Source organism: Scyliorhinus torazame, unplaced genomic scaffold (genome assembly GCF_047496885.1).
Source record: "Scyliorhinus torazame isolate Kashiwa2021f unplaced genomic scaffold, sScyTor2.1 scaffold_307, whole genome shotgun sequence".
Classification (NCBI taxonomy): Eukaryota; Metazoa; Chordata; class Chondrichthyes; order Carcharhiniformes; family Scyliorhinidae; genus Scyliorhinus; species Scyliorhinus torazame.
This window is the reverse complement of record NW_027308034.1, coordinates 35,903-45,902: the sequence shown is the minus strand read 5'-3', so window position 1 is coordinate 45,902 and position 10,000 is coordinate 35,903. Positions and strand designations below refer to the sequence as shown.

The window sequence follows — 10,000 nt, the reverse complement described above, 5'->3', positions numbered from 1 at the left end:
GCACCCTCTCAGAAGCCTCCACATCCTTCCGGAAGTGTGGGTAAAACACCCTTCGACCATCACCCTCTGCTTCCTACCACTGGACCCAGTTTGCCGAATTTCCTTGGATCCCTTCGCTGTCAGCCTCTCGTGTGGAACCTTATCAAAAGCTTTGCTGAAGTCCAAGTCGACGCCACCAACTGCGTTTCCCTCATCTCCACTCCTGGTCGCCTCTTCGAAACGTCCAATCACGTTGGCCAGACATGGCCCGCCCCCCCCCCCCCCCTTGACGAAACCACGCTGACCGTTCTCGATTAATCGCCCTCCGCTCCGAATCCAGATCACTTCGGTCCCACAGAATGCTTCCCCCACCACTGAGGTGAGACGGGCGGGCCTGTCATTTCCTGGTCTGTCCCTTCGTGAATAATGGTGCCACACTGGCGATCCTCCAGCCCTCCAGCACCTCTCCTGAGGCCCGAGAGGAATTGAAAATTATCGCCCGGGCCCCTGCTAGCTCCTCCCTTGTCTCACTCAACAGCCTGGGATGCATTTCACCTGACCCTGGAGACTTGTCTACTTTGAAGCCTGCCAGACCACTCAGAGCCTCTTCGCTGTTTATGTTAATCTCCTTCTCCCTGACTTTAATCCTCACATTTGAAACACCTAGATAACAACGGCGCCTATGTCAGAGTCCTATTTACCGACTACAGCTCAGCCTTCAACACCATCATTTCTACGAAACTCGTCTCCAAACTCCGTGGCCTGGGCCTGGGCTCCTCCCTCTGCGACTGGATCCTGAACTTCCTACCCCACAGGCCACAGTCAGTAAGGATCGGCAAGAACACCTCCTCCACGATCGTCCTCAACACCGGTGCCCCACAAGGCTGTGTCCTCGGCCCCCTACTATACTCCTTACACACCTATGACTGTGGCCAAATTCCCCTCCAACTCGATGTTCAAATTTGCTGATGACACCACCGTAGTGGGTCGGATTTCAAACAATGACGAGACAGAGTACCGGAATGAGATCGAGAATCTGGTGAACTGGTGCGACGACGATAATCTCTCCCTCAATGTCAACAAAACGAAGGAGATTGTCATCGACGTCAGGAAGCGTAGTGGGGAACATGCCCCCTGTCTACATCAATGGGGACGAAGTAGAAAGGGTCGAGAGCTTCAAGTTTTTAGGTGTCCCGATCACCAACAGCCTGTCCTGGTCCCCCCATTGCCGACACTATAGTTAAGAAAGCCCACCAACGACTCTACTTTCTCAGAAGACGACGGAAATTTGGCATGTCAGCTACGACCCTCGCCAACTTCTACAGATGCACTATAGACAGCATTCTTTCTGGCTGTATCACAGCTTGGTATGGAGCCTGCTCTGCCCAAGACCGCAGGAAACTACAAAAGGGCGTGAAGGTAGCCCAGTCCATCGCGCAAACCAACCTCCCATCCATTGACTCTATCCACAATTGCCGCTGCCTCGGAAAGGCAGGCAGCGTAATTAAGGACCCCACGCACCCCGGACATACTCTCTTCCACCTCCTTCCGTCAGGGAAAAGAGACCAAAGTTTGAGGTCACGTACCAACCGACTCAAGAACAGCTTCTTCCCGACTGCCATCAGACTTTTGGAATGGACCTACCTCGTATTAAGTTGATCTTTTCTCCACACCTTGCTATAACTGTAACATCATATTCTGCAGCCTCTCCTTCCTTCCCTATGTACGGTATGCATTGTTTGTACAGCGTGCAAGAACAATGCTTTTCACTGTATACTAATCCATGTGGCAATAATAAATCAAATCAAATCAAAATTCATTGTCCCTCTCCCGAATGAACACCGACTCAAAGAATTCATTTAGAACCCGACCTACATTCTCCAGCTCCACGCACAAACTACCGCTGTGGCCCTTAATGGGCCTTGTAAAACAACTGACGATTGCCCTTTCTTTTTCCCGCCAGTATCCTTTCATGCCTCCTTTTTGCCCTCCCAGTTTCCCTCTTCCACGTTCCCCGCCCCTCGAGGGCCTCAGCTGAGTTGCGCCCTCGATCCCGAACGTTAACCTCCCCTTTTTCGCCTCGTCCAATGTGGGGTAGCAGGGGCTCGATGTTAACTTTGAAAAGGGGCCGATAAACCCACCTAGCTGCCCTCCCCCCCCCGCCCCCCCCCCCCCATCCAATTTACCAACGCCCTTCTGGAACAGAGGGACCTCGCAGCAATTCAACTCTGACTGACCCGAGGAAGGGCAGGTTGGCGTGCATCACGCGCCCCCGGTGGTCAAAAAGCCTACCCGTTTGCAACTAACCCTTTGATGTTCGTATTTCAGGAAAAGATTAAAGAGATTGATGGGAAGCAAGCTGAAACGTAAGTTAAAAGTTAATAAAGTCTATCTCTAGACATCTTTAGTCCAGTAGAAACCTCCCCCTGACCCGTCGTAGGAGCGATTATCCAACACAATTTCACCCAGAGCCGGGGGGAGGAGACATCTGGGACAAGCGACGAAAAGCTCGGTCAAAGAAGAGGGTTCAAGGAGTGTCTGACAGGAAGAGGGAGAGACAGAGATAGAGAGGGAGAGAGAGAGATAGTGAGAGGCAGAGAGATAGGGAAAGAGGGATAGAGAGAGAGACCAGGGGCGAGATTCTCCGACCTCCCGCCACGGTCTCCACCATGGCGGAGGCGGAAGAGACCCCCCTCCACGGCGCAGGTGCGGGGATGCCGTGAGCGGCCGCTGATGCTCCCGCGCATGCGCCGACCGGAGATGTCATTTCCGCGCCAGCTGGCGGGGCGGCGCGATGCCCGACTGATTTGCGCCGTTTTTGGCGCCCGTCGGCGGACTTCGCGCCGATACCAGAGAATCTCGCCCCAGGAGATCGAGAGAGAGAGAGAGACACACAGATCGTGAGAGGCAGTGAGATAGAGAGACAGAGAAAGAGAAAGAGAGAGAGACCAAGAGTTAGAGAGACAGATAGTGAGAGACAGACAGAGAGTGACAGGGCGAGAGAGAGAAAAACAAAGGGAGACAGAGAGAGAGAGACAGGGAGAGGGAGAGGCAGAGAGAGAGAGAGAGAGAGACAGAGAGAGAGAGAGAGAGAGAGACAGAGAGAGAGAGAGAGAGACAGTGAGAGAGAGACAGAGAGAGGGAGAGGCAGAGAGAGAGAGAGAGAGAGACAGAGAGAGAGAGAGACAGTGAGAGAGAGAGACAGAGAGAGGGAAAGGCAGAGAGAGAGAGAGAGAGACAGAGAGAGAGAGACAGAGAGAGAGAGAGAAAACAGACAAAGAGAGACAGAGAAATAGAGCGAGAGAGAGAGAGGCAGAGGGTGAGAAACAGAGATTCACAGAGACAGAGAGAGAGCCATACACACAGGCGAGGAGATGGAGCTAAATCCTAGAGTATAGACAGCTCCCTCCGACAGTGCGGCGCTCCCTCAGTACTGGCACCAGGGGGAGTGTGGGCCTGGATTATGGAGCTCAAATCCTGGAGTATAGACATCTCCCTCCGACAGTGCAGCGCTCCCTCAGTACTGACACCGGGGGGAGTGTAGGCCTGGATTCTGGAGCTCAAATCCTAGAGTATAGACATCTCCCTCCGACAGTGCAGCGCTCCCTCAGTACTGGCACCGGGGGGAGTGTGGGCCTGGATTCTGGAGCTCAAATCCTAGAGAATAGACATCTCCCTCCGACAGTGCAGCGCTCCCTCAGTACTGGCACCGGGGGGAGTATCGGCCTGGATTGTGGAGCTCAAATCCTAGAGTATAGACATCTCCCTCCGACAGCGCAGCGCTCCCTCAGTACTGGCACCGGGGGAAGTGTCGGCCTGGATTATGGAGCTCAAATCCTAGAGTATAGACATCTCCCTCCGACAGTGCGGCGCTCCCTCACTACTGGCACCGGGGAGAGTGTCGGTCTGGATTATGGAGCTCAAATCCTAGAGTATATACATCTACCTCCGACAGTGCAGCGCTCCCTCAGTACTGGCACCGGGGAGAGTGTGGGCCTGGATTATGGAGCTCAAATCCTAGAGTATAGACATCTACCCCCGACAGTGCAGCGCTCCCTCAGTACTGGCACCGGGGGGAGTGTCGGCCTGGATTATGGAGCTCAAATCCTAGAGTATAGACATCTACCTCCGACAGTGCGGCGCTCACTCAGTACTGGCACTGGGGGGAGTGTCGGCCTGGATTATGGAGCTCAAATCCTAGAGTATAGACATCTCCCTCCGACAGTGCAGCGCTCCCTCAGTACTGGCACCGGGGGGAGTGTGGGGCTGGATTTTGGAGCTCAAATCCTAGAGTATATATATCTCCCTCCGACAGTGCAGCGCTCCCTCAGTACTGGCACCGGGGGGTGTGTCTGCCTGGATTATGGAGCTCAAATCCTAGAGTATATACATCTACCTCCGACAGTGCGGCGCTCTCTCAATACTGGCACCGGGGGGAGTGTGGGCCTGGATTATGGAGCTCAAATCCTAGAGTATAGTCATCTCCCTCCGACAGTGCAGCGCTCCTTCAGTACTGGCTCCGGGGGGAGTGTGGGCCTGGATTATAGCGCTCAAATCCTAGAGTATAGACATCTCCCTCCGACAGTGCAGCGCTCCCTCAGTACTGGCACCGGGGGGAGTGTCAGCCTGGATTATGGAGCTCAAATCCTAGAGTATAGACATCTCTCTCCGACAGTGCGGCGCTCCCTCAGTACTGGCACCGGGGAGAGTGTGGGGCTGGATTATGGAGCTCAAATCCTAGAGTATCGACATCTCCCTCCGACAGTGCGGCGCTCCCTCAATACTGGCACTGGGGGGTAGTGTCGGCCTGGATTATGGAGCTCAAATCCTAGAGTATAGACATCTCCCTCCGACAGTGCGGCGCTCCCTCAGTACTGGCACCGGGGGGAGTGTCGGCCTGGATTATGGAGCTCAAATCCTAGAGTATAGACATCTCCCTCCGACAGTGCGGCGCTCCCTCAGTACTGGCACCGGGGGGAGTGTGGGCCTGGATTATGGAGCTCAAACCCTAGAGTATAGACATCTCCCTCAGACAGTGCAGCGCTCCCTCAGTACTGGCACCGGGGGGAGTGTCGGCCTGGATTATGGAGCTCAAATCCTAGAGTATAGACATCTACCTCCGACAGTGCAGCGCTCCCTCAGTACTGGGACTGAGGGGAGTGTCGACCTGGATTATGGAGTTCAAATCCTAGAGTATAGACATCTCCCTCCGACAGTGCGGCGCTCCCTCAGTACTGGCACCGGGGGGCGTGTGGGCCTGGATTATGGAGCTCAAATCCTAGAGTATAGACATCTCCCTCCGACAGTGCAGCGCTCCCTCTGTACTGGCACCGGGGGGAGTGTCAGCCTGGATTATGGAGCTCAAATCCTAGAGTATAGACATCTCCCTCCGACAGTGCAGCGCTCCCTCAGTACTGGCGCCGGGGGGAGTGTGGGCCTGGATTATAGCGCTCAAATCCGAGAGTATAGACATCTCCCTCCGACAGTGCGGCGCTCCCTCAGTACTGGCACCGGGGGGAGTGTCGGCCTGGATTATAGCGCTCAAATCTTAGAGTATAGACATCTACCCCCGACAGTGCGGCGCTCCCTCAGTACTCGCACCGGGGGGAGTGTCGGCCTGGATTATGGAGCTCAAACCCTAGAGTATAGACATCTCCCTCCAACAGTGCGGCGCTCCCTCAGTACTGGCACCGGGGGGAGTGTCGGCCTGGATTATGGAGCTCAAACCCTAGAGTATAGACATCTCCCTCCGACAGTGCGGCGCTCCCTCAGTACTGGCACCGGGGGGAGTGTCGGCCTGGATTATGGAGTTCAAACCCTAGAGTATATACATCTCCCTCCAACAGTGCGGCGCTCCCTCAGTACTGGCACCGGGGGGAGTGTCGGCCTGGATTGTGGAGCTCAAATCCTAGAGTATACACATCTCCCGCCGACAGTGCAGTGCTCCCTCAGTACTGGCACCGGGGGGAGTGTCGGCCTGGATTATGGAGCTCAAATCCTAGAATATAGACATCTCCCTCCGACAGTGCAGCGCTCCCTCAGTACTGGCACCGGGGGGAGTGTGGACCTGGATTATAGCGCTCAAATCCTAGAGTATAGACATCTCCCTCCGACAGTGCGGCGCTCCCTCAGTACTGGCACCGGGGGGAGTGTAGGCCTGGATTATGGAGCTCAAATCCTAGAGTATAGACATCTCCCTCCGACAGTGCGGCGCTCCCTCAGTACTGGCACCGGGGAGAGTGTGGGGCTGGATTATGGAGCTCAAATCCTAGAGTATCGACATCTCCCTCCGACAGTGCGGCGCTCCCTCAATACTGGCACTGGGGGGTAGTGTCGGCCTGGATTATGGAGCTCAAATCCTAGAGTATAGACATCTCCCTCCGACAGTGCGGCGCTCGCTTTGTACTGGCACCGGGGGGAGTGTGGGCCTGGATTATGGAGCTCAAATCCTAGAGTATAGACATCTCCCGCCGACAGTGCGGCGCTCCCTCAGTACTGGCACCGGGGGGAGTGTCGGCCTGGATTATGGAGCTCAAACCCTAGAGTATAGACATCTACCTCCGACAGTGCAGCGCTCCCTCAGTACTGGCACCGGGGGGAGTGTCGGCCTGGATTATGGAGCTCAAACCCTAGAGTATAGACATCTACCTCCGACAGTGCGGCGCTCCCTCAGTACTGGCACCGGGGGGAGTGTCGGCCTGGATTATGGAGCTCAAATCCTAGAGTATAGACATCCCCCTCCGACAGTGCAGCGCTCCCTCAGTACTGGCACCGGGGGGGAGTGTGGGCCTGGATTATGGAGCTCAAATCCTAGAGTATAGACATCTCCCTCCGACAGTGCGGCGCTCCCTCAGTACTGGCACCGGGGGGAGTGTGGGCCTGGATTATGGAGCTCAAATCCTAGAGCATAGACATCTACCCCCGACAGTGCAGAGCTCCCTCAGTACTGGCACCGGGGGGAGTGTCGGCCTGTATTATGGAGCTCAAATCCTAGAGTATAGACATCTCCCTCCGACAGTGCGGCGTTCCCTCAGTACTGGCACCGGGGGGAGTGTGGGCCTGGATTATGGAGCTCAAATCCAAATCCTAGAGTATAGACATCTCCCGCCGACAGTGCGGCGCTCCCTCAGTACTGGCACCGGGGGGAGTGTCGGCCTGGATTATGGAGCTCAAACCCTAGAGTATAGACATCTACCTCCGACAGTGCAGCGCTCCCTCAGTACTGGCACCGGGGGGAGTGTCGGCCTGGATTATGGAGCTCAAACCCTAGAGTATAGACATCTACCTCCGACAGTGCGGCGCTCCCTCAGTACTGGCACCGGGGGGAGTGTCGGCCTGGATTATGGAGCTCAAATCCTAGAGTATAGACATCCCCCTCCGACAGTGCAGCGCTCCCTCAGTACTGGCACCGGGGGGGAGTGTGGGCCTGGATTATGGAGCTCAAACCCTAGAGTATAGACATCTACCTCCGACAGTGCGGCGCTCCCTCAGTACTGGCACCGGGGGGAGTGTCGGCCTGGATTATGGAGCTCAAATCCTAGAGTATAGACATCCCCCTCCGACAGTGCAGCGCTCCCTCAGTACTGGCACCGGGGGGGAGTGTGGGCCTGGATTATGGAGCTCAAATCCTAGAGTATAGACATCCCCCTCCGACAGTGCAGCGCTCCCTCAGTACTGGCACCGGGGGGAGTGTGGGCCTGGATTATGGAGCTCAAATCCTAGAGTATAGACATCTCCCTCCGACAGTGCGGCGCTCCCTCAGTACTGGCACCGGGGGGAGTGTGGGCCTGGATTATAGCGCTCAAATCCTAGAGTATAGACATCTCCCTCCGACAGTGCAGCGCTCCCTCAGTACTGGCACCGGGGGGAGTGTGGGCCTGGATTATAGCGCTCAAATCCTAGAGTATATACATCTCCCTCCGACAGTGCAGCGCTCCCTCAGTACTGGCACCGGGGGGAGTGTGGGCCTGGATTATGGAGCTCAAACCCTAGAGTATAGACATCTCCCTCCGACAGTGCAGCGCTCCCTCAGTACTGGCACCGGGGGGAGTGTCGGCCTGGATTATGGAGCTCAAATCCTAGAGTATAGACATCTCCCTCCGACAGTGCAGCGCTCCCTCAGTACTGGCACCGGGGGGAGTGTGGGCCTGGATTATGGAGCTCAAACCCTAGAGTATATACATCTCCCGCCGACAGCGCAGTGTTTGTTCGAGGTTTAGTGCCGAGTTTACCTAACCCAGGGAGACAAGAATTTGACACTCCTTTCTTCGACACCCCCATATCCAGCCAATCACAGGAGGGGGAGCAGCCCCCCACTCGCGCCCTGGCGGATGTGACCTCTGACCTTCGACCGCTCATGTATTGGATGTCGAACTCCATCGAGCTCCTGAACTTTGCCCAGAAGAAGGTGGAGGAGTTGGAGAAGGATTGGGAGACTGCACAGCCAGAGGGTAGGTGACACGGCCGAGGGGGGGAGGCGCAGAGCGGGAGGAGGGGTGTGTGGTGGGGGTTGGGGGGGGGGGGGGGTGGCTCCTTTGTACAAACCAACCAGCGAGATTCTCATCCTTCTCTCTCGCTGTCTCTCTTTCTCTCTCTCCATCTCTCTGTCTCTCTCTCTGTCTCTCTTTCTGTCTCTCTCTGTCTCTCTCTCTCTGTCCCTCTGTCTCTCTCTCTCTGTCCCGCTGTCTCTCTCTCTCTCTCTCTCTCTCCCCTTTCTGTCTCTCTCCCTCTAACTGAATCTCTGTGCTCTCTATCTCTTCCTCATTTCCCCCCCCCCTCTCTATCTCGTGCTGTCTCTCTCTTTGTCTCTCTATTTCTCCCCCTTTCTGTCTCTCTCTCCATCTCTTTCCCCCTCTCTGTCTCTCTGTCTCTCTCTCTCCGTCTCTCTCTCCGTCTCTTTTCCCCTCTCTGTCTCTCTCTCTCTGTCTCTCTCTGTGTCTCTCTCTCTGTCTCTCTCTCTGTCTCTCTCTCTGTCTCTCTCTGTCTCTCTCTCTCTGTCTCTCTCTGTGTCTCTCTCTCTGTCTCTCTCTCTCTGTCTCTCTCTCTCTGTCTCTCTCTCTGTCTCTCTCTCTTTCTGTCTCTCTCTCTTTCTCTCTCTCTCTCTCTGTCTCTCTCTGTCTCTGTCTCTCTCTCTCTGTCTCTCTCTCCGTCTCTTTCCCCCTCTCTGTCTCTCTGTCTCTCTCTCTCTTTCTCTGTCTCTCTCTCCCTCTCTCTCTCCGTCTCTCTCTCCGTCTCTTTCCCCCCTCTCTGTCTCTCTCTGTGTCTCTCTCTGTGTCGCTCTCTGTGTCTCTCTCTCTGTCTCTCTCTCTCTGTCTCTCTCTCTCTGTCTCTCTGTGTCTCTGTCTCTCTCTCTGTCTCACTCTCTGTCTCTTTCCCCCTCTCTGTCTCTCTCTCTCTCCCTGTCTCGGTCTCTCTCCATCTCTCTCTCTCTCTCTGTCTGTCTGTCTCTCTCCTCTCTCTCTCTCTGTCTCTCACCTTCTCTCTCTCTCTCCCCCCCTCTCCCTCACTCTCTCTCTCACATCCCTCTCTCCTCCCCGTCGCTATGATGTTCCTGTGTGTGTGTGTGTGTGTGTGTGTGTGTGAGAGACATCCCTCTCTCTGTCCCACTCTCCACCCCCCCCCCCCCCATCCTCCCCCCAGCCGCCACGGCCTGTTGCCGTGACGATCCTCCGCCTGCGTGACGTGCCTCTCGATCCCCTATTCCCGCAGCCTTCTCCCCCGACCCGGTGTCGTGTACGGACTTTGGAGCGTGCGAGGAAGCGATGGGCCTGCTGGATGAAGTCATTATGTACACCTTTCAGCAATGCGTGTACTACCTGACCAAGGTGAGCAAGATGTACGGCAGCTCCCCCATCAGGCCGCACTCGTGTGTGCGGAACTTGGCGAGAAGCTTCCGCTCGGCGATTCTGCGTTGTCGCGCGTCCCCGAAGGCCGCCTCGGAGAACGGAGATAGGGGGGGGCGAGATTCTCCGACACCCCCCCGCCCCCCCCCCCCCCCCCGCGATTCTCCAGCCCGCGATGG

The 10,000-nt window shown here is 56.0% G+C and overlaps 1 protein-coding gene across 1 annotated transcript in view; it reads left to right on the top strand.

Annotated features, from left to right (window-relative positions):
- Positions 1–9,878, top strand: part of LOC140406141 (ras-interacting protein 1-like) — a gene marked incomplete at its 3' end in the record, with an annotated part of 189,768 nt that extends 179,890 nt beyond the window's left edge. Inside the window, exons 4-6 of the mRNA XM_072494283.1 lie at positions 2,308–2,345; positions 8,266–8,429; positions 9,688–9,878. Coding sequence (XP_072350384.1) covers positions 2,308–2,345; positions 8,266–8,429; positions 9,688–9,878 — 393 coding nt within the window. The remainder of the gene's footprint in view (positions 1–2,307; positions 2,346–8,265; positions 8,430–9,687) is intronic.
- Positions 9,879–10,000: the final 122 nt, after the last annotated feature.